Source organism: Polyodon spathula, chromosome 10, assembly GCF_017654505.1.
Source record: "Polyodon spathula isolate WHYD16114869_AA chromosome 10, ASM1765450v1, whole genome shotgun sequence".
NCBI lineage: Eukaryota > Metazoa > Chordata > Actinopteri > Acipenseriformes > Polyodontidae > Polyodon > Polyodon spathula.
In genome coordinates, this window is record NC_054543.1 from 22087493 (window position 1) to 22112630 (window position 25138).

The window sequence follows — 25138 nt, forward strand, 5'->3', positions numbered from 1 at the left end:
CACTTACAGGAAAGGAGTTCAAATCAGTTTTACTTCCTTTAGCAGACTGGTTCACTCCACTCTGACTCAAGGAGGTGGAAGCTGATGTCTGGGCCACAACACCAGTTAATTGTAGTTTCCCAGCTCCCCACTGGCATAAGCTGGCAAGACACTGTGTCATTACCGGCTTGGGAAAGGAATCTCACACCGCGCTTCTGCGAAGCTCTATCATAGGTAGATTGAGGTCCAGGGCTGGGGCTACGCTGGCCGGTCTTTCTGCTGGGGTAGCTGTGTCTATCATTATATCAGGAGTAATGCTCCCGTTGCTGCTCTTGTGTGCACTCTCTGCTCTCATATGCTTGTGGTCGGCGCTCAGGTGAACGGCCTCTCAGCTGTGCATCGGTCTCCAGATAAAGGGATGAACGTCACATTTGCAACGTCCCCGCTCTTCAGCTCTGGCATAATGTCTGCCCGAAGTAGTGTAGTGTGCTGAAGGACTGAGGTGCCTCTTATCATGGAATGCAGGGTTTTCATATTGTCTGGTATCACAGGCTTGCGAGGTGAAATCAACAATGGTGGATTAATCTTTATTCTCCTTTTTCCGGCCCAAAAAATACACAGCTTCCGCTAACCTTACCATATAATTAGGGGTCTACCTAAATCACTCACCTCCACGCGTTGGCCCTCAACGCTCTGAGCATGCGTTTCGACGCCTCGGCACTTCGACGCTCACGCATGCACCTCATGCATGCACTTTCGCGCTCGACGCTCGGTGCACGCACCTCGACGTTCGGCGCCTTGAACCTCAGCACACGCACCTCGATGCTCGCTGCTTTGGTGCTCGGTACACGCACCTCAACGCTCGCCGCATCAATGGGTGCACACACCTTGACACTCATTGACACTTCGACGCTTCGGCGCTCAACGCAACTCATCGACATGCGATGCTTCGGCGATCAGGGTGTCTAAAGATGTCTGGGTTCCACCGTTGCATCACCTGCCAGGCAAAATTGCCGGCAAGCGACCCGCATGAGGACTGTGTGGTGTGCCTGGGACCAGAGCATGCCGCGTCTGCCTTGGCAGACAGATCGTTTTGTGCATTGTGTGCTATTTTTCAACTGCACATTCTTTGCCAGAGGGCGAGGATAGCGGTTGGGAGCAACTCCCCCTCCTCTGGGTCATCTTACACCCTGTCTGTCCCACCGTCGTCTACAGCCACTCCACCTGTCAAGCTGTGGCTATCTAGGAGCCTCTCTCAGCTTACAGCTGGTCAGAGATCCCCAGACCATAGACATGCTTGGGAACGCCATCATAGCCCGTCTATCCAACCCCGAGGCCCCTCCTCTCGCAGGGAACGCCCTCGCTGGTCACGGTCTCGCTCCGTGTCACCCCACCATAGGGGACGCTCTCGTTCCCCTCGTCGAGACAGGCGTTATAGGGACAAGTCAGGCGTGGTAGAGCTCACGTCAGAGATGTCCCAGTTTATGGATGTGATGATGGGTCAGCAATCGCTGCTCATGTCATTGACAAACATGGTACCACGAGCCACTGACGCACAGGTCGGGCCGACTGCCAATCAACCGGCTCTGCCTGCCCCGGTCGTCCAACAACCCCAAGGGGTTTGGGACGTAGATGCCATCTCAAGGGATGCTTCAGAAGGGGATCCTCTCCTTGAGGAGGACAGTGTAGAAGCCAAACTAACCTCCCAGCACTCAGAGCAAGACACTGAGTTGGAGGTGCTGGACACCAATGATCCCTTGTGGTCACTGGTGGAGCGAGCAACTCGCCACCTAGGGATTGAGTGGCCAGCCGTAGAATTACCTCAGCGGTCACTGTTTGAGTCGCCGTCTATACGGTCTCCACAGCCCAGGACAATTGCAGCCTTCCCTGATTTTATTAAGGAGGTACAGTCCACCTGGGGGGACCCAGGTTTTTCACCGGCAACTTCGCGGAAGACTTCCGTGTTTGCCATGCAGGGAGCGAGTGAGGCGGGACTGGCGTCCTTCCCACCAGTTGATGCCGCCTTTGCGGCCCTAGTTAGAATGCCGTTGCTCTCGGGACTAACTAAAGACCCTGCATGTCCTAACAGACAGTGCAGGACCACAGAGGTTCATTTAAAGAAGGGCTATTCAGCGGCTACAGAAGCAGTTAGGTTGTCCAATGTGCCCAGCCTCCTTTCCGTTTACCAGGCGTCGCTGGTGAAAGATCTCTTAGAGGTGTTATCGTTCAGGATGCTTACGCACAGGCACATCATCCAGTCTGTCCAACACGGAGACTGGTTCACCACCGTGGACCTGACAGATGCGTACTTTCACGTTCCCATCTGCCCAGGTCACAGGAAGTATCTGCGTTTCGCATTTCAGAGCAGGGTGTACGAGTTTTGTGTCCTCCCATTCAGCCTGTCACCAGCTCCTCGAACCTTTTCGAAATGTATGGATGCTATTCTAGCTCCCTTGCGGGCTCAAGGTGTCCGACTGCTGAACTGTCTGGACGACTGGCTCGTCTGCGTGTAGTTGAAGGAGCAGTTTGCACAGCACACAGTGATGGTTACAGACCATCTTCAGCAGCTAGGTCTGAAGATCAATTTAGAAAAGAGCCGCATCATGCCAAGCCAACAGACCGAATTCTTGGGTCTGCATCTGGACTCAGTGTCCATGGAAGCGACCCTATCGACACAAAGAGTTGACTCGCCTGAGCGGTGTCTCTCCCTATTCAGGTTGAGAGAAACAGTCAGCAAGGAGCTACGTCAGTGCATGCTGGGATTGATAGCTGCCGCCTCACAAGCCCTTCCCTTGGGCTTATTACACCAGAGACCTCTGCAGGCCTGGTTCAATGCCTTTGCGTTGCATCCGCAGAGAGACAAACACTGCAGGTTGACGGTATCCCGAACCTGCTGGAAAGCACTGCGCTGGTGGAAAGTTCCGTGGAACGTCCGCCAGGGCATGCACTTGGGTCCCATCTTCCGAAAGGAGGTTGTCACGACTGAAGCTTCCAACCAAGGTTGGGGAGCAGTCTGGAATGGCTCAGGGACCCGCGAAGTGTGGTCAGGACCCTGGAGGTCAGCCCACATCAATGCTCTGGAACTCAAAGCAGTGGACCTCGCTCTTTGGCACTTCTTGCCAGTGCTTCTAGGCAAGCACGTGTTGGTGCAGTCAAACAACACCACGGTTGTGGGGTATATCAACCGCCAGGGTGGCCTACGGTCCACTTGCCTTCACCGGATGATAGCATGGCTGTTGCTATAGGCACAGCCGCGTTTGATCTCTCTGCAAGCGGTTCACCTACCGGGCAGAGTCAATTATGCAGCGGATCTCCTATCCAGAGGAGGCCCTCTTGCAGGGGAATGGCGTCTCCACCCTCAGGTGGTAGGGCGTGTTTGGAAATGGTTTGGCATAGCGCAAATAGATCTCTTCGCTTCGCAAGAGACCACACTCTCAGTGAGGGACCTTGACAGCCCCCTAGGAGTCAATGCACTGGCTAACGAATGGCCGCCAGGGCTCCTATATGCGTTTCCACCGATTCCAATGCTCCCCGCCTTCTTAGAGAAAGTCAGGGTAGAGCAAGCGACAGTGATCCTGGTCGCTCCATGGTGGCCTCGGAGGATATGGTTTCCGAGCCTGGTGCAGTTGCTACAGGGTCAACTGCAGGAGCTTCCCCTGTGAGCAGACCTATTGTCTCAGGCCCAAGGATGGCTTTGGCACCTGAACCCCAAGCTCATGCAACTATGGGCTTGGCCCCTGAACGGGAGCGCCTGCCAGCCTTAGGGTTCTCGACGGCGGTGATTTCGGTGAGAGCCCTCTACTAGGTCGCAGTACATGGAAAAGTGGCAGTTGTTCCAAGATTGGTGTAAGCGGGAGGCCGTGACCCAATATCTTGTCCTATGGCAGTGATATTACAGTTTCTACAGAAACTGTTAGATGAAGGGAAATCTCCCTCTACACTTAAAGTGTATTTAGCCACCATATCAGCTTGCCACGTACTCATTGACAGGTTATCACCAGGTTGCCATTTTCTGGCATCGCAGTTCCTGAAGGGCGCAAGATGTTTGCGACCTCCAAGAACAACCAGTTTACCGTCATGGAGCCTTGACGTGGTGCTAGAAGTCCTTACCAAGGCATCATTTGAGCCTCTCCACACCGTGGATATGAAGCTCATGTCTATAAAAACTGCATTTTTGCTGTCAGTGGTATCAGCCAAACGCGTCAGCGAGTTATACCATAAGCTACTAACAACCAAACGAGCAAGATGGGCCGAATGGCCTCCTCTCGTTTGTAAACTTTCTTATGTTCTTATGTTCTTATATGCACTGTCAGTGCATTCATCGTGTACTCGTTTCACAGGAGACGGTTCAAAGGTCTCCATGCGCCCAAATCCAGCCTTTTTACCCAAGGTCATATCCCTGTTTCATATGAACCAACCAGTCGAGTTGATGGCGTTCCATCCTCCTTCTTTTTCTTCCCCAGAGGAAGAACATTTACACATGCTCTGCCCCGTAAAGGTGTTTTTTTAAAAACTGTCAAAATTTTCTTATATTTTCCTCGAAACAGAAGCCGTGCTGAAAAGTTTACTCTAGCGCAAACTGCGCCCCCTAACGTCTCGTAATGTAATGGTAAGGTCAGTGTTGAGCAAAATACTCAGGAAATTTATATTCAATACAAAATACTCAGAAAACAATATATCAAAATACAAAAATAAAAATAATTTTGGAATCACTGTATTTTCAATACAAAATACAATTTGAAATTACAAAATACATTATATATATAATTCATTGCCCTTAAAAATCGATATTTTAGATAAGGCCTGAACTTGGAATGCTTTTGAATTGTTGTTATAAGTGTAACCCTTCAAAGTTGCTCTTTAGGAAATATGTGGGGTTTTTAGCATTTTCATAAAAACGATTACTGTTCCAAGCACCTTTATTTTTTTGCTGTCAAGACGCAGTTTTAAAATAAATAACAATTTTCAACACCAGAAAGTTTTAGAACTTTTTTTTTGGGGGGGGGAGTAATTCTAATAGCAAGCAAAAACCTTTGAATATTCAAACAGTATTTATTTAATGTCTAATATTAGTGTAGTTTTCAGTAGACATTGATGTAGATTGATGTGTGACACTGTACAGTTCTTTATCAGTTCTCCTTCAGCAAAACAAGTTTCTGGAAGAGGTCATCCGCAAAGAGATCAGCAAAAGAGAACAGACGCTGAACAGGAGCAGAGGAAGGAAGAATGGGTTTAAAGCATATAAACAGCTTCTTTATGAAAGGGTATTGCGCTAAAGATGCCACATACTTCCTTGGGTCAGCTCAGCTTTGTTGCTTGTTGTCGAGAGAGTACTTATCCAGGAAACATTTTTGCTATACATAAACACAAATAAGTAATCTTCTTCCTCTTCCAGGGTTCTCCCACTGAAGATTCTGATACAAGACCCAGCTCTTCAGCAGCCTGAAGCATTAGTTGACGAAATCTTCTGGTGTCTCCAGAAAGACAATGTGGCAGCCAGCGCATCATTGCTGATTTAAAGTTACTCCCAAGACGAACTGGCGTGTGAATTATTTATTTATTTATTTTAATCGAATACGTGTTCACTAGAATTAAATGTCATACAGCTGCAGTTTAATATTTAAACTATTACTGACAATGTATTTTGAAAATAGTAAATACTAAGGAAATGTATTTTTGATACAAAATACTTATAAATTGGCATTTGCATTACAAATGACAAAATACAAATGTAATGAAAATACGTATTTTAATTACATGTATTTTCGATGCTGCCCAACTATGGGTAAGATAAAGTTAAATATAAGGAAAACGAAAACGTCTCTGTGTCTCCATGAGTAGTGAAATGAAACCTGAGATCATAAGCAATGTAATAAATGCGATTGTGTGTTTCAAATGAACGTATACATTCTTATATATTTGTTAGACTTGTGCAGAATTAAACAGGCGAGAGATGGGGGTGAAATACGAGATGAGATCTGTAGCAGGGCGGTAGGAAAGCCCTGCTATTTAAAGGTGTTTGTTTATTTTAGAACAGGGTTTCTCCCTCCGCCACTGTCTTATTTTATGTGTGTATTATGATTTATTTATTTGTTTATATATATATATATATATATATATATATATATATATATATATATATATATATATACTGAACAAAAATATAAACGCAACATGTAAAGTGTTGGTCCCATGTTTAATGAGCTGAAATAAAAGATCCCAGAAATTTTCCATACGCACAAAAAGCTTATTTCTCTCAAATTTTGTGCACAAATTTGTTTACATCCCTCTAGTGAGCATTTCTCCTTTGCCAAGATAATCCATCCACCTGACAGGTGTGACATATCAAGCAGCTGATTAAACAGCATGATCAGTATACAGGTGCACCTTGAGCTGGGTACAATAAAAGGCTACTCTAAAATGTGCAGTTATGTCACACAACACAATGCCACATATGTCTCAAGTTTTGAGGGAGCGTGCAAGTGGCATGCTGACTGTAGGAATGTCCACCAGAGCTGTTGCCAGAGAATTGAATGTTCATTTCTCTACCATAAGCCGCCTCCAATGTCGTTTTAGAGAATTTGGCAGTAAATCCAATCGGCCACACAACCACAGACCATGTGTAACCACGCCAGCCCAGGACTTCCACATCCGGTTTCTTCACCTGTGGGATCATCTGAGAGGTTTGCACAATGGTAGAATTTCTGCACAAACTGTCAGAAACCGTCTCAGGGAAGCTCATCTGCGTGTTCTCACCAGGGTCTTGACCTGACTGCAGTTTGGCGTCGTAACCGACTTCAGTGGGCAAATGTTCACCTTCAATGGCCACTGGTGTTGTGGAAGTTTACACTTTAAACTTCTGTAAGACAGAGAATCAGTAGAACAGGCAAGATTGAGTAAATAAATTTAATAGTTAAAGTTTGCAAACCTGAGAACGATCTCAACACATGCACGTGTTAGGAAAACGAGCAGTTCTGAGCTCCGCAGAGCTTGTATGCATAATATATACCTTGCAACCTATAGTTATTGCAAGCCAATCACAGAAGCTTAATTCAATATCAGCAGATAGCAACAACTCGGAAGATTAAAATGAGACCAATCATAACAATCATATTTAAATTGCAAGCCCCCCCCCCCCCCCCCTAAAAATAAGTCAGTGACATTTCTTGCAAAGAAACAGAACTTCTTCTTTCTAGCTAAATGTCAGTACTTTTTCAATTTCTTATAAGAGCCACCTGACATTTAGAATGAAAGAGGATGTATCTTCACAGACAACTACCGATAATAACACATTATCATTATATGATACCTAAATCTTATAACCCATAATAGCATTTAAACCTGAGTATGGAAACCCTAAACAATCATAGCAGTAGCAGCATTAAAGTGCCCCATCAAATTATCACGTAACTAATATCATAACTACTTATAATAAACTTATAAACATGTCTTGTTCCTCCTGGCACCAAGACAATCTCTGTCTTGTCACGTAGGCTCTTTTGCAGTCAACTTCAAAGCATGACTAAATATGGACATTTCCGGTCCACCTTAGACCCCCTTAACAAGATGTGTGATGAAGACTGAAAGAGGAAGAGAAGCATCCAGACTACATAAGTGTATTTCTTGATTTTAAACATTATAGAGAATAAACTTCAAACTTCTTATTACATTGATGTGATCCCCTTTTAAGTCACACAGGCTAAGCAAACCCATGTACAGACAGCTCAGAGGTTAATACATAAATTGCATAAGATGTAATTTTCCCACCACAACTGGCAAGCTGGAGAAGTGTGCTCTTCACGGATGAATCCCGGTTTCAGCTGTACCGGGCAGATGGCAGACAGCATGTATGGCGTTGTGTGGGCGAGTGGTTTGCTGATGTCAACATTGTGAACAGAGTGCCCCATGGTGGCGGTGGGGTTAGGTATGGGCAGGCATAAGCTATGGACAACGAACAAAATTGCATTTTATCGATGGCAATTTGAATGCACAGAGATACCTTGACGAGATCCTGAGGCCCATTGTCATGCCATTCATCCGCTGCCATCACCTCATGTATCAGCATGATAATGCACGGCCTCACGTTGCAAGGATCTGTACACAATTCCTGGAAGCTGAAAATGTCCCAGTTCTTCCATGGCCTGCATACTCACCAGACATGCCACCCATTGAGCATGCTTGGGATGCTCTGGATCGACGTGTACGACAGCGTGTTTCAGTTCCCGCCAATGTCCAGCAACTTCGCACAGCCATTGAAAAGGAGTGGGACAACATTACACAGGCTACAATCAACAGCCTGATCAACTCTATGCGAAAGAGATGTGTGGCGCTGCATGAGGCGAATGGTGGTCACACCAGATACTGATTGGTTTTCTGATCCACACCCCTACCTTTTTTTAAGGTATCTGTGACCATGCGAAATCCATAGATTAGGGCATAATGAATTTATTTCAATTGACTGATTTCCTTATATGAACTGTAACTCAGTAAAATCTTTGAAATTGTTGTGTTTATATTTTTGTTCAGTGTATATCAATGACGGCGAAAGCTGCGTGCTTTTGTTAATAATGACTTATGTATGTATTTGTATATATGACGACGTGGCCGTGTGTTTTGTTTTGTATATGTTTTGCAGCGTGGATGGGAAGCTGAAGGTGCAGAAGGTGGCCATCTCCAGAATTAATTAAGTGATTAATTTGTTGCTAATAGGGAGAAGGTCACCAGCTCGTGGCGGGTGTACGGACGAGAGTACAAGAGCAAGCGTCCACAGCCCAAGAGGGGGGAGTTGGTGTGTCCACAGCTCCCGAGAAGGGGGAGTCAGTGCGTCCACAGCTCTCGAGAAGGGAGAGTCGGTGCGTCCACAGCTCCTGAGAAGGGGGAGTCAGTGCGTCCACAGCTCTCGAGAAGGTGGAATCGGTGCATCCACAACCCAAGAGAGGGAAGGCCGAACGCCCACATCCCAGGTACCTGCCAGCAGAGGGAGAATGCCTGCTGGTTCCATCTCCACTGTCATGGGAGGACTGCTTGTCACTCCCACCTCCACCAGCAGAGGGAGAATACTTACTGGTTCCACCTCTGTGGGAGGACTGTTTGTCACTCCCACCTCCACCAGCAGAGGGAGAATACCTGCTGGTTCCACCTCCACCACTGTGGGAGGACTACGTGACGCTCCCACCTCCACCAGCAGAGGGAGCATGCCTGCTGGTTTCCCCACTGCAGCCAGAAGGGGAGGAGCCCCTGTCGCCTTCGCCACCATAAGGGGAGGAGCCCCTGCCGCCTTCGCCAGGAGCAAGCAGCAGGAGCTGCCTCTGTCTCCGCCCCTGCTAGAGGGAGAGAAGCAGGAGCTGCCTCTCCCTTCAGCATTGAAGGGACCAGGGCAGGATGCTGCTGGACCTCAGCAGCACCTGCATAGGTTGCTGAGGGGAGCATGGGGGAAAACCACCCGGCCGCGGTGGCTGAGAAGAGGGCCAACCCCAGCACCACAGGCAGGACTGGCTCTCCTCCCGCTGCTGCCCTGACTCGCACCGCCCAAGGATGCCACGTCTGCATTACCTGGGGCTGCCTGCTGCTCCACATCGTCTTGAACAACCTGTGTCTCTCTAATATCCCCTAGGGTTGCCGAGGGTCCTGCTTAACCTGGGGCCGCTACTAGTCCTGCAGGACCAGCTCCCCCAGCCGCACTTTCAGCTGGCCCAGCCGCACTTTCGTGGCAGGAAGTACGGTGGCCGGAGCCCCACAAAGGGGAGCTGCCGGCCATGAAGAAGAGGGGGGAGCTCAGGAGACCAGTTCCCCCTGCTACAGTTCAGCTGGAGCCCCAGAAGAGAGAGCTACCAGCCAGGAGAACATGGGGGGGAGGAGGACCTCCCACCATGGCCACCCCCATGGATTATTCCAGACCCCTCTTCCGGGACATTGAGACTGAGGGGGGAGGTGGCCGTTGGGGCCATGTGTGCGTTGCACAAGGGAGAGGGGGAGGGGGGGGAGGAGGGCAGTATGTAGCAGGGCAGTAGGAAAGCTCTGCTATTTAAAGGTATTCATTTATTTTAGAACAGGGTTTCACCCTCCGCCCGTCTTATTTTGTGTTTGTATTATGATTTATATATATAAATGAAGAAAAAAAACGTGTGGTTTTGTTAATTATGATTTATGTATGTATTTGTATATATGACGGCGTGGCCGTGCGTTTTGTTTTGTTGTTGTTTTGTATATGTTTTGAAGCGTGGATGGGAAGCCCCATCCACATTAAAATTGGCCATCTCCCGAATTAAGTGATTAATTTGTTGCTAATCAGGAGATGGTCACCTGTATAAAAACCCTGCAGTTTTCCCTGCTCGTGGTGGGTGTACAGAGGAGAGTATGAGAGCGAGTAAGGAGAGAGAGGTGAATTTATAAAAATAAAGGAACCGTGAAGGCTACTGCCCAGTAGGACTTTTAGTGTTTTGCCTTTGAGATTTGTTTTGTTTAATTATTTGTTTTGCTCTGTGAGCAGTGTTTGTTTTGTTTAAATATTTTATTTATTTTTGTTGTTTAATAAACAGCGCACGCCGTGCCTGTGAACTGCAGTACCTGCCTGTCTGTCTTTTTGTTCCGCCTTCTGGCCTGATGTCACCGCAACGCCATTTCCTGCCACAAGATCATTGTACTATTGAAATATAAGTAAAACTGACGAGAGGAACATGATCAAAAAACAGAAGAGTGTATAAATAATCGAAAAACATAAAGCTTATATTTCAGAATGACCTGTACTTTCTAATAATAAAAGCAAAAATTACAGTAACAAAAAGACTTGTCTGCACCATATTGAATACTGTAGCCAATCAGATGTGACGGTGGTCCTTCCCGTTCGGTTGACTCAGCCTTTAGGCTTTGCAGCACGGTGAGGCTTTCAGCACGTAACACCTTTTCCTAAATAGTCACTGGTCTCCAATAGGCACCGGGGCTATTGGCAAATACTGTAAATAAATGCCAGGGTGTTTGTTGTTTTTATGGTATATCTGTGGCAAGCTGAGCAGCTTTGAGAACTCAGTGAAAGCACCTTAAAACAAAATGCCACTGTCTAGTCCCTCCAGGATTCCGTGGTCACAGAGAAAAAAAAAAAAAAAAAAAAATCAGGGAATTTGCTCTCTCTCACAGAATTTTCAATTGTTTACAAAAAAATTGAAAAACTCAAACATTTGCTCCCTACTATCACTGTACATGTCACTAGAGCGCATACACGCCATTTATATAGTGAGAAGTGTGGTAGGGTTTCAGTGCAAGCTTTGATTAAGCCATGGAGAGATTCATAAGGCCACCGGTGAGGTCCGGAAACTAATCGAAATTAGCACCGGATATAATAGCAAAAGATAGGGCACAAATGCAAAATGCAAGTCCAGTATTTCCAATAACTGACTGTCATAGCTTCTGTTAAAACAGCAGAAAGCAGTGGCAACGACCACAATAGACAAACAGTGGCTACTGAAGAATGAAATAAGGTAAGATAATTATTGTTTTACAAAAGGATTTCATAGTTTAGTCACAAGTTCAAAGTGAAACGTTGTTCTGTTACTCCTATGTGAAAAGTCAGAGAAAAACAATTAGGATATTGCTTGTACTCCCTATGTTGCAGGTCCTGAAAGATTAATTGTATATGGAAATACACAATATTTTTTGTAGTAACACGAATGCTCAAAAAGAAAAGGGGCGGCAAACTATATTAGATATCCGATTACTTAGGATGACAACATTTCTGTGAAAATGCTCTTTTTTAATTGTTACTTTCCTGTTTGTCTTGTGGTATGTGATGGTAGCACTTTCACATTATAGCCTTGGTCAAAAAAACATAACAGCTAGTTTATCAGCCAATCAGTGTCGCCTGTCAGTTTCCAAGCGTTTGTCAGTTTCCAAACTATTTCTATGTGCTATCTTGATGTGGACACCTATTAAAATGACAACATTTTGGTGAACAACAACTGTTTCTAAAAATACCGTTAGATTTGTATAAAAATTCTCCAAGCCTAGTACAGATTTGTAAAATAGTGCATTTCTAAAATGTACCAATGCTAATTTGAATCCCAGTGCACCACTATAATCTTATTCTTCTAGCAAATGTTATTATTACTGTGATTAAATATAGTCATATATTTTGGCCATAACTGTATTTAATTTATTTTGTAATCATTTTTATGTATCTTTTAAAAAGTGCTGTGAGTGAACTCTCCTTTTTCTTCTTTGATTTCCACAAAATATGGCAAACATGTTTCTTCTGTTTTTTTCTTCAGATTTCAGTAATGTGATTAAATAAACAAATAAATAAAACTAACTGACTTGCTTGTTCTTATTTATTTATACTCATTAACACTGTTTTTCATTAAAAAGTAATTGCCGCAGAATTTTGGAGTAAACGCTTCTTGCATATTTTAGGTAATTTTACAGCAGATTTCCATGGTAACTTCTAAAATAACTAACACCAAATCAATTACTGGGGGGGCAAACACAAAGTAATTCAGAAGCATCTCTGGCTTTAAAAAAGCAAAACAGAAGGAAAGCAACACATCATAATCTGCAGAACTGTTTAAAATGATTACAGCAACAATAAGACGTGAAATAAAACCCTGATCAGCAGGTATAATCATGGTTTTATTGCTTAGGAAGTTCCTGAGTACAATTTTCATTTTTTATGCTGTATAATAAGTGAATATGTTGTGTGTTACATTTTATAAGACTTCTGTTCTCACAGTCTGAGCTGCCAGAATCCAAACTGCACAACATGACATCTTCTATAACAGGAGACACCCGGCACACCACGTATTAGCTTAGCCAAAGCTAACCCCCCCCCCCCGTAAAGTAAGATGTAAACAAAGTAAAAAGTAATGTAATGCTTTTCTTGTAAACACTGCAGGGGGTTCTGTAATGCATGACTGAATTATTGGAATACTTCCAAGCCAGTCTGTACAGCACAGACGGAATGCTCTCAGTTTAAATTGCTGTGAAAGATATATAGAGCAATGCTTCTGAACCTTGATCAAGAGGCGACTTCTCCATAGTGACAAGGCTACACCCAAAAGAGTGAAGAGTTTGGTGAAATGAACGCATTCAATTGTTGTGAAACGCACGCTCACTTTCTAACTCGAGCAGGCTTTGACAAGGGTCTTTGGACTTTCAAAGCAGTGTCATGAACATTTCAAATTAACATGTTTCTGTAAAAAAAAAAAAAAAAAAAAAAAAAAATCATAACACACACTGGAATTGAATTGTTTTAATGAACCTCAGTGCAGGATGTGTTGCAGCTGAATAAAAGGTCACTAAAGAGTTAAGAAGCTGAATACAGTCGCCAGTCGGTCATCTGTGCCTTCTATCCATTGTCAACCGGTTCAAGTTAAATCACAAGTCACATGATACATTGCTGCTTCCACTGTCAATAAGGGGAGAAAACGCTGAGGATGCCATTGTGTTACTTGTAAAGACAGATTGAAAGTTTTTCAGCAAAAGGCAAAATTAGTAAACTTTGAAACATCACTGCAATTCTCATCTTGCAAAGCACTTTAAGCATCCTCATTCATTTTATTACAAGAAAATGCAGAGGCTATGATTCAGAAAGTATGGGTGTAAAGTTAAGAGTACTGTTGATTTCAATTTACTTTAGTTCTCTTTTTTTTGTTAAAGTCACCTCACTCCAAAATAAAAAAAAGAAACAAAAAAGAAGTCTTTATTTTTCTCCAGAAAGCTGGTTATCTGCGATTTCTCTGCAGTTTTATTTTATTATTTTTGTAATCCATGAATCACTGGCCACACCGACCAGTCACTGCAAACCCTCAGAAATCCACTAAAAACGCCCAGAAGTCTTATCAGGATCCCAGTTGTCAGGACACTAAAGAACGGAGTACAGCACCACTGATTTCTGTTTCTATCTGGTTGAGCTCAGTGAGTGGAGTCTCTCCAGTGCCTCAATCAGTTCTCTGCTCTGAGTTTCTTCCCAGTATCCAGTCGTGTTGTTCAGAAAAGGTCAGCTTCGCACATCTCCCCTATCTGTACCCCCTGGAGGTGGCACAAGATGACAAGGACCCATCTGAAATAGGAGCAGAGTGGAAGAGTTCAGACTAGGACTCAAATGATGTGGATTTGTCTCCTTAGTCCAATGTTTGCAAGGATCTCCCCAGTAAATCAAATAATATTGGCAGGTGTATTTAGAGTTTCTTGACTGAAACTTCCCATGGCTTTACACTCAGTTTACATGCAGCTGGTACCAGGACCCGGCCTTGTAGGGCTACATGCATGGGTTCAGGCAGGGAACCAATACCTATTGCACAGGATGCACATGTATACTTGAGGTGGCAGGATTAATTGTTCTCAACCTAGTCAAATTAAAAATGGATACTGCACCAACCATCAATCTTGTACTTAGTGTCTTAAGTTCATAAGTAAATGTTATTGATAAGACCAGGCTATTAAATTAAAAGCCCAACACAACACCTATTCCTGAAACTTTTTTTGCTTGATATGACCCCAATTGAAATCTTCATATTAATTTTTTTTTTATATCCGATGCTTTAAATGTATTTGGTGTAAAAAATTACCATGCTCATATTTGTTCATAAATCTGAATTTATAAATGACTATTAAAAATATAACATGCAAAGGAAACCAATGAATAACACATATTCTACTGCACAAAAGAGCGTTTCTCTCTTTCCTTAAGAGGTGATGGGGTACTGGGTTTATTTTACTCCTGATAGATTTTGTGTTACTGCAACACAGTACTAATTTTACTTTTGTTTTCCAATTTCCAATTGGCAAACACGTGTGGTATCTGCTTCTTCCGTTTTCCGAATTCGTGTTGCTGTTTGAATCGGTGTTGAAATAGGTAAGTGGATTGTAGTTTACTTGTTATAATTGTTGCTAGCTTAGGTAAGCAGCCTGCACTTAAATTAAAAAAAAAAAAAAAAAAAAAAAAGGAATTAAGTTATCCTAACTGTGTTGGGGTGTGTTAAATAGTGAGGTTGATGCAAAGTTAGCGTTAAGTATATGGCTCCAGGCTGACAGGATAGTATAATTGGCAATCAGGGTCTTAGAACGCCAGCCGTTCTAAGCGCCAGCCAGTCTAAGGGCTACACATCAAAGGGCAGTCTGAGCTGTGGCAGTCCAAGCGAGGACCGGTAGAGTGAGGACCTTTTCCAAATCCCTCCCAATGCCTACCTTGACATCTATAATCTGGCGGGGGCACTGCTGTTATTGCAAATTCTGCGCTTGCTTCCTCAGTTCTTTCTTTGCCTGCCTTTTTTTCATTGGAGCATCTCACCATCAATCTCCCTTCTCCCATGCCCCTTACCCTTGCTGTTATCTACTGTCCACCTAAGAACAACTCTGCTATCATTGCCGAGTTTTCACAATTCCTCTCCCTTGTCTGCACTTCTACTGACAAAATCCTACTCCTAGGTGACTTCAACATTCATGTTGACTTGCCTTCCTCCCCCCCAGTGACCGACTTCAACACGATTCTGAGAAAGTCCAAGACAGTCTAATCTGTCAACGTCCCCATTCACATCTGGATCTGCTTATCACCAGGGGCCTTGACGTCTCGCTCTCTGACCATTTCTTAATCACTACTAATTTTAATCTCCCTGATCCTTTTTCCACTACTGATATTGTTGTCTCCTTCCGTCCCAAGAATCTGCTGAATCCTCTGAAACTCTCAGAATGTGTCTTTGCACCCCCTATAACTGGTACTCTCCCTTCCTCAGTTGATGATGCGGTGACCCTCTACATTACCACTCTGACTCATATCATTGAAACTGTTGCCCCGCTTACAAGCAGAACCGTCAAGAAAGATCGAAACTACCCATGGTACACCCTTGAACTTCGACTGCTTAGATCTGCCTGCCGCAAGCTTGAGCGCAAGTGGAGGTCATCTGGACTAGCAGTTAACAGAGAGATCTGGACCACCATCTCGCGAGCTACAGGCATGCGCTTGCCTCAGCCAGGGTGAAATTCTTCTCTGAAATCATAACTATGGGACAGGGTAAACCCAATGTTCTTTAAACCCAATGTTCTCACCTGTCATTATTTCTCTTTCTTTTGGAACAAAAGCGACAACATCTATTCTACGCTTGCCCACCACAAACCACAAACACTTACTACTTGACCACCTCGACGCTCCTCTGGTTGCCCCTCCTGCCCTCTCCATTACTATTGAAATCAACTACTGCCACATGCCCCCTGCACCACTGGCTGGCAAACCTTGTCCATCTCTGTGCTTCTGATCTTGCTCCCTTCATTATAAACACCCTCAACCCGTCCCTTATGCTTGCCAGAATTACGACGGTACTCAAAAAACCCTCCCTTGACCCAGCTGACTTATCTAATTTCTGTCCCGTCTCCAATCTCCCTTTTCTCACAAAAACTCTCAAAAAGGCTGTAGCCAGTCAGCTGATGAAACATCTCACGGACAACAATCTGCTTGAATCTCTACAGTATGGTTTCTACCTGCATCACAGTAATGAAAATGCTCTGCTCCAGATTGTGAATGATCTCCTGCTCAATGCTGATGCTCCCTGTACTTGTCCTCCTTGACCTAACAGCTGTTTTTGACACCATAGATAATGGCATTCTTCTTGACCGCCTTGTATGCTGGAATCTCTGGAACCTGACTCTCCTGGATGTCCTCCTACCTATCTGGATGCATGCAGTCTGTTTTCTATGCTGGACGTAGTGGTGTTGCACCCAGCTTTACTTAAAACTTGACCCTGGTAGCCTCTTTGCCATGGTCCAGCTCTCGGCTTGCATTCAAGAAATCGAGGCCTGGATGTCTGCCAATTTTCTTCAGCTGAACGCTAGCAAATCTGAACTCCTCGAAGTAGGATCTAACACTCAACAAGAAACTAAATATAGCTGCCCTAAACCTGTCTGCTGCTGCCTTCTCCACAGTACGAAGCCTTGGCGTACGTCTTGACAGCAATGGTAAAATCTTCCTTCTACTACCTTCGAAACATCTCCAAAGTCCGTCCTACCTTTCCCTCCCACATGCGGAGATACTTAATTATTTGTCTCCTCTCGACTCCTGCAACTCACTAGAAGATGGTCTCCCAACACACACCATAAACCGACTGCAGCTACTGCAGCTACTGCAGCTACTTCAGAATGCCGCCGCCAGGATCCTTAGCAAATGTAAACAACGTGATCACATCACCCACCCCCCCACTGTCAGTATCCATGACAACTACAGCTATTTCAAACTTACTTATTCCACTTAACACAAGATAGGCACACTTTGTACCTTATCATAATTGCCTATGGCCAGCGCTCCAGATAAGGTTTTAACATAGAGTAAAATGTATTTTCAGAGGGTAAAATGTAACATTACCTTGAAGTCAAGAATAAACTCAATAAATACTGTACAATTTTTAATGGCATTAAAAAAGAGCCTTCCATTTTAACTGCAATATTACTTGGAACTCCTGTACAACCACATGTGTGTTCCACAAGTGTTTTTATCAGCTCAGCACTTTTTTTCGAGGTATCACACTGACTCTGCAAATTAATTACATTACTTATATTTTAACATTAAACTCTTAAACTCAATGAACATGTTAAAGCTTCAATGAAGCCGTACAGATACATCAAATAAGGAAATGCATTAATAAGTCACAAAATAATTTAACATTATAGGCACCATTTTTTAGCGGTTGCTTCTGGGAATGGTTACAGTTGGATTTGTAGCTGGACTGGGGTGTTTACGCTTCAACCTGTGTAGCGTCAAATTTTTATTATTATTACTGTAATTGGCTGCAAAGACAACAGGGCTACCCAGAGATTGGATAATGTTTGTTGAGTTGGCTTTTCATGTGTAGAACTAAAGACACTGTATTCTGGGAAATGTAGTTAATGGAAGTTTTAGGGGAGGCAGGAGAGGAGGCTGACAAGCTGTGCAGCAAAATTGTTATGCATATTTTTACACATTAAATTTAAAATTTAGTGTTTCTGTTTTTTAATGCGTAAAAATGGCAGGTATGGAGCCTATCTGGACTGCTGCATGTAGTCCTATTTCATAATATACTGGTGCTACCCGAGCATTACCTTGTCTCACTGCAGCAAGGTTCTGCCCAGATTTTCTGTTTACAGCTGGCAATGTGAGGGTAAGACCATATAAAATGACAGAACCACAGCAACTAAAAGGAGATACAAGGTGATTGATACTGTAATTCATGAAATGTTGTTGTTCTGATTTGTTTTCAATTGTACTTAAATGTTGCCATTATTGGTGGCTCAACAGTGTGCAACACAGTGTCTCCGTCGTAGACATCTTTCCTTTGCATTTTATCCTCCACGTACCCTTCAGTTTTCTGATCAATGGTGTGCAAATTATGAATCATCCTTTAGTTATCTTTGTATTTAGCAGTATTTGCTCAGTTTCAGATATGTTCTGTAAAGCCATCCCTAAAAAATTCACAGTTCAGATTTGTACTGAAATTGTCTGTATGACGCAGTTATGAAATTTAAACCAGCAGTGACACCACACTGTAATAGAATTACAGCCATGGAAAAACAAGACCATGATCTATATTCTACGTACAGTCAAACCCATTTACAACGTACTTGGGATATAACATACAAACTGATTTAAAGAACCAGTATCATGGAACCAAATAAAACCATATTAAATCCTGTTTAAATTCTCCTTTTAGTAAGTACTCTGATAGTGCATACTTCCTGTTATTACGCACGCACCGCGATGGCATGCAATGGTCTGTGCTACACATATTGCGAACTCGTAGGCCTACTACTTGTTGTTTGAACTTGACCTTGCTCTCGATTACTGTAATTTATGCTTGGCCAGCGCTAAACGATCGTCAGTTTCACTTAAGGACAAAGTTCAAAACCTTAAAGGGATGAAAGCAGTCAGAATTATGTTGTCAAAGAGCTCAAGTTTAAAAAGCAGCAGTCGCTGAGGCAGTAGTCTACACCTTGTCCGCATTTGAGCAAAAAAAAAATAAATAAAAAAATCGACAACCTAGTTCAAAACCGATTTACCTGAACCTTAGCCCAACAATGTTACAGCGTCCAGACTGCCGTAATGAAACAGAGTTAGTTAACCCAGCTGTTGTTGAAAAATAAAAAACAAAACAAAAAAAACACTTCGCTGGATGACTGTATCCCAGAAACCACTGTAATGTATACACATTCTTCTTTCCTTTTTCCCCCCTTGTAAATATTTTTGTATACTTTCACTGAACACGGGAGCAGAATGGAGGAGCTATGAGAAAGTACTTAAAGTAATCAAAAGGGGAATAATTTGTATTGGGGGAAAAAATGCCCATGCCATAATAAATAAATTAGTTGGGTATTTGGACAAAGGGAAAATCTGGTGTGGATAAGACATTCTTTAATTCAATTAAAAGTCAAAAAAAGACCTTTAACTTGCTAATACGATATGTGATATGATCTGAGATTATTTAAAAGTGTTTTGGACACATTTAGTTTTGTGTACTACAGTACATTAGCATATCTGACTGTACCCATGGAATATGACAAGAATAAAGCCTCCTGTATTGTCTTTTCTTTATTCTTGTCTCATGTAACCAGGGGGATTATGGCAACGTATTATTGCAAAGCACTAGATATTGGGGGATACTGTGTAATCAGGCTCGAACACAGTTCATTTGCATATTACAGTTAAACCAGTTTATCTAACCCAGTTATGCTGACAACCGAGTTCGAGACTACCTCCTGAGTAGGTTTCAAACTCGGTTGTTGAACTCAGTTATGAACCGTGTTTAGTGTGGCTGCCAATCGATTTAAGCACTGTTTAACAGGTTTTGAACCGTTAACTCAGTTCTAAAACGCTAATGTGGTCAGGGCCTAAAATATTTCTTAAAATAGTGTACAGTCAATGATTACTGTACTGTACCTGAACTGACAGCTAGTATGGTAATGTTTAATGACTTCTATATTATCTATTATTACACAGTGTAACAACTTTTTTTTTTTTTTGGTTCTTGGGTAGTGTTATTTCCTAATTGCTTATGCCTCAAAAGTACAGAAAATGGCTATTATTCACCACAAACTTTGCTTTTGTGACCAGGACAGTGATATTTTTAAATGTACCTATTTTCCAGAACATTCCAGATAGATTCAGTGCTGCGTAAACTTGGAGTAACTTCTAGAACCTTCTAGAACTTTTTAGTAATATAAATAGTAGTATAAATACAGGGGCCTTAAGCCCACCAGTTCAGTTTAGTTCCAGCTGCCTAAGTGGATACATATCTGCAGTTTTCTGAGATGGCATCAAGAGGCTGCAATGGTGGCATTCCTGATGGGTCTCTAAGGCGATTTTACCAAGTTTCCCTGCTATCTTTGCCTTTGGGACAGCAGGGACACCAAGGCGCACTACCACAGGTGGGACTGGCTACAGCGGACCGAGTTCTCTGTGGGGAGGAACAACGTCAAGTGGGAGCCACTGGTGGACCCCCGGAAGGTGCTGATGCCACCACTGCACATCAAATTGGGCCTTATGAAACAATTTGTCTCTAGAAAAGGAGTCAGCAGCCTTCAAGTACCTTCAAGACTTCTTCCCTAAGCTGTCTGAGGCAAAGGTCAAAGCCGATGTCTTCGTCGGACCACAGATAAAGAAGATCCTGGAGTGCAATGAATTCCCCAAGAAGCTCACTAGTAAGGAGAAAGCGGCTTGGAACAGCTTTGTCGCAGTGGTTCGGGGCTTCCTGGGCAATCACAAGGCCGAAAACTATGTGGAGCTGGTTGAGACTCTTGTGAAGAACTACGGCACAATGGGCTGTAGGATGTCCCTCAAAGTCCATATCCTTGATGCTCATCTTGATAAATTCAAGGAGAACATGGGAGCATACTCGGAGGAGCAAGGCGAGTGCTTCCACCAGGATATAATGGACTTTGAATGCCGCTACCAAGGACATTATAACGAGAACATGATGGGAGACTACATTTGGGGGCTGATTCATGAAAGTGATTTACAGTATAATCGTAAATCCCAAAAAACTTCTCACTTCTAAATCTTCTGCAGTCATTTTTGTATTACTTTAGTATAAATACATGTTAATTTGGATTCATATGTTGTTTTTTTCTGACTTTGTGTGAACGAAAAGACCGTTTTCTCATTGGAAATAGGTACATTTCAAAATATCACTGTCCTGGTCACAAAAGCAAAGTTTGTGGGGAATAATAGCCATTTTCTATACTTTTGAGGCATAAGCATTTAGGAAATAACACTTACTACCCAGGAACAAAAATTGTGTTACATCGTGTTATTATTATCAGTTTTACTATTTCTATAATATTATTACTGTACTGTATTTTTTTATTAATTTATTTTACTAATTACAGTACAGTATTATTCAGTACATTAATTACATGTTTTTAGTTATTTTTTTATAATTCATTTAGATGACCATCTTTATTCAAGGCAACATAGAATGACTATTACATTAAAATACAGAATGCTACATACTGTATAGTAATGTACGCTACTAGTTACACTGTTAGATTGTTTCTTCTGTAATAAATCTTTATACTACATATATCGTATATGTACATTAATCAATTAGTACTGTACTAGGTTTTGATTTATGTGCTGATTTGGCAGGTATGTTAATGTATCTGGTTATTACATACCGTGGTTATAACATACTGTTTTTACGGTCCCAATGAGGTACGTTGTATCACAGTTTCACTGTTTTTGCAAATTTCTGCAGGAACTCACAGAATTACATATTCATTTAACCCTGTGCGGTCCTATGTCGGACCAGGTCCGACATCACAATTTTTCTTTTCCAGTCCCATGTTGGACCTTGTCCGACATCATCAAAAAGGTGTCACACACAGGTCCCTAGCCATTTTTTTTTCCCCCCAAGAAAAAGCAGAGAAAAGCTTTCAACAGGTGAGAGAGGCCAACAGAAGCCGGGGGGAAAATAAAACAAAAACGTAGGTTGATCTGAGCAACACGTCACAGACATAAACAAACAAGATAGCGGCTTCCGCATCCAGCGCTCAAAGAATATCAAAGGCATTTGCCAAGCTTTTTGAGATGTTACAGTAATAAAACAATGACTTGGATAACATTATTGAGGAGTTTGGTGATAAATCGAGTGATCAGGAGATGATTTATCAGTATCCACTACCATGAAGAGTTATGTGATAAATACAATGAACAAACAGTGGGCAGAGCTGGAGATGCAGTACTTGGTGTCCTTTTGATTTGCAGTGCCTTTTAAACCTGTTTTACTGTGAATAAAATTACTTTTAAACAGCGCATGTAAAATAAACAGCGCGTGTGAAAATAAATTGGACCTGACATGCCTGACAGGCACTGAATAAATGGACGCAAAGGGTTACAGCTAAATCGCGAATAATAACTGCAGCTAAAATGATGCTAACAGCGTTGCCTTTGTTTAGTACATTGCACAGAATAATATACTATACACAGTAATTTTAGAACCAATTTTCTATTTTTGATCTTGTATACCATTCATGAGTATCCATTCAAAACAAGCAGATTTGCCTATTAGAAAATAGTTTAGGATTAGAGACAAGGAAACTTGCACGTCCGGAATGCTACGAGGCTAAGCTGAGGCTACCTTGTGCGTTACCATTCGGAACCCCAGTAACAAGTAGCTGGCACTAAAAAATTGAGGGAGAAACTCACCTCTATGCCTGTGTTGTAAGGATCGACTGAGATGCTGTCCTTAATACACTAGTTCTAAAACCAGAGTTTTGAGAATACATGACGTTAAGTCTGTAGAACCTAGTAAAAGGTATGGGGAGTAGCCTAAACCACTGCATTACAAATGTCTTTGACAGATGCATCCTGGAATAAAGCCTACAAAGTTGCCATGCCCCTGGTGGAATAGTCAGTGAGCTTTTCTGGAGGGGCAAGACTGAAGTGGCTCTCCTTATCAGTGGCAGAAGCTCTGCGATTCGCTGCCTGTAGCACTGGGTCGGTACAGTAGTGCGCAATGGGAGTTACACATCCCTTGCGCCCCCCAACCCCCGCCATTCTACACAGCACCCCAGCCGAGGTGGCTGCTCAAGCAGCAACCCAGCTGTACAGTAATGTAACAGGGCAGGTGCCATGTACAGTACTGTAAAAACCTGTTACAGGGCGGGTCAAGACCCTAACCAAGTCCTCTGGTACTGGATCAGGGATAGTGGGAACCGAGGGAAGCCTGCTGTTAGAGCCCGAACCTTTGTAATGGTGCTGCATGCAGACACCATAATGGCAGCGAGATACTGTGGTAGAGACTCTCACAGAAAACAGTAATAACAATATTAAAATTCAAATAATAATACATTTGTTTTAAAAAACAAAACTTTTATTTTTATTTTTATTTTTACTTGGACTAGAGCTAAGCAGACTGCAAGGAGAGCACAAGTTACCTGACTCAAGTTGATCCCTGAGCACAAGGCCGCTGCAGGACATCACAAACAACAGGTTATATGCAAAAAATGATGTGAAGTTATTAAACTAAACAACGTAAAATAATTATTGTATTAATTAGTGTAATACACAATTAGCAACATATAGAAGCAGATAAAAAGTACTCATCTGTCTATGGCTCTGCTAGCCCTACAAATTACAAGGTTATCATGTTCTGGCAAGCCAATGCCCTAATTTTTGCTGTTCAATCCATAACTGAAGTAATTGTAAAGACATGGCATTTAGAAATTAACAACCCATTTTGGTGTTTCTTCATACCTACGTGGGTGACACAGTCATGATGCCCACCATGTTTCAGAGAGAAGTCTGTCAGTCAGTATTCACAGTAGACGTGAGATTGAGACACTCTACTTCTTTAAATGAATGACCATTCTGTGGTAAATTCCTCTCAATTTCTAACAAGCCAACCTCTATCTTTTTGATGAAGGAGTTACACTTGTTTGATTTGTGGTTTCTATTTTAATAACTTATAAGGCTGGGATTTTGTCACGAAAATTTGCACTAAAAATCACGAAGCAGTCACAGTAAATCTGTTCAAAATCACGGATGAATGGGGATAAGTCATAGTAGCTACATAAAAATAAAATTGGTCTGTCTTAGAAGTAGGAAAAGGGGAAAATTAATTTAAATATTTTTTTTATGGTTTTCACAACATCAGGTTCAAGTTTTAATCCTGTTAATCAGTAAGCTTCACAGAGTATACAACTATAAACAAATTTGTATTTTACATAACATGTGGTGGGGTTTCTACAGGACAGCACACAAAAACTGTAGTTTTTACATACCTTTAAAAAATAACATTTGAAATTGAAAGACTTTGTGTGCATCTGTTGCTTCTACTGTGGTACAGTTTGCAGTTATTTTAAGTTTTGGTTTGTTTGTTTGTTTACAATATTATTCTGATCCAACTTGTTGTACATGTTTGATGCCTTTCTGGAGCACCGGTCATCCCGACATACATTTTTTTAATGCAGAAAATGATTACAGCAAGAGCTGGGAATCTCGTTTCCATGCTTTTCCAGAACTGGTAAACGTCGCATTTCATTTCACCGACAATTTCATAGTAAGCACGGTATTCACGCTGTGCTACACAGATGTCTTCAAACAGTAAAACGGCCTCAAAAACACTGCTTTCTCAGCTTTGCCAAGATACTTCACTTGATTTGGTTCAGCTGCAGGTTGACAAAATTGGGCAGTTCAGTTGCACTTGTATGTTTGTTTATATCAATTTACAGTGCTGAAAAAAAAAATCCAGAGTGAACGGCTACATTGCAAAGTAAAGCAACCAAGCTAGTTCAACATCATTAGCTAAACCGTGAAAGTGTGTTTTTTTTTTTTTTTTTTTTTTTTTTTGTTAAGGTGGAATTTCAAATTGTGTCGGTAAAGTTCAATGTTCTCTACTAAATCACTGAATCCGTGTCCACTGTGATTTAATCACAGCCTTACTGACAAGAAACCAAGTAAACATGCGATTGATAATTATAGTAAGGTGACATTTAAGCAGCCGTTTCTGAAGGACCCCTAAACTGGTTACTAAGCAACCAAGCTCAGAGCTTTTAGTACAGTGCCTATAGGAAGTATTCACCCCCCTTGGATGTTTTCACAGTTTGTTGTGTTACAACCTCAAATCTTGATGCATTTAAATAGGATTTTTTTTTCCTTTGATTTATACAACCTACTCAACACTTTCACTGTGTGAAAAAATGGGGGGTGGGGGGG

General features: G+C 42.5%; 1 protein-coding gene across 4 annotated transcripts in view; it reads right to left on the reverse strand.

Moving 5' to 3' along the window:
* Positions 1-6515: 6515 nt before the first annotated feature.
* Positions 6516-25138, reverse strand: part of LOC121321985 (CDK2-associated and cullin domain-containing protein 1-like) — a 129845-nt gene continuing 111222 nt past the window's right edge. For 3 of the 4 annotated variants that reach the window (XM_041261374.1, XM_041261373.1, XM_041261377.1), the window contains one exon: positions 12580-14026. In XM_041261374.1, the coding sequence (XP_041117308.1) occupies positions 13954-14026 (73 nt within the window). In that variant the 3' untranslated portion in view covers positions 12580-13953. Of the gene's footprint in view, positions 6839-12579; positions 14027-25138 lie in introns of those variants that run through there. The other variant, XM_041261375.1, reaches the window with a different exon arrangement.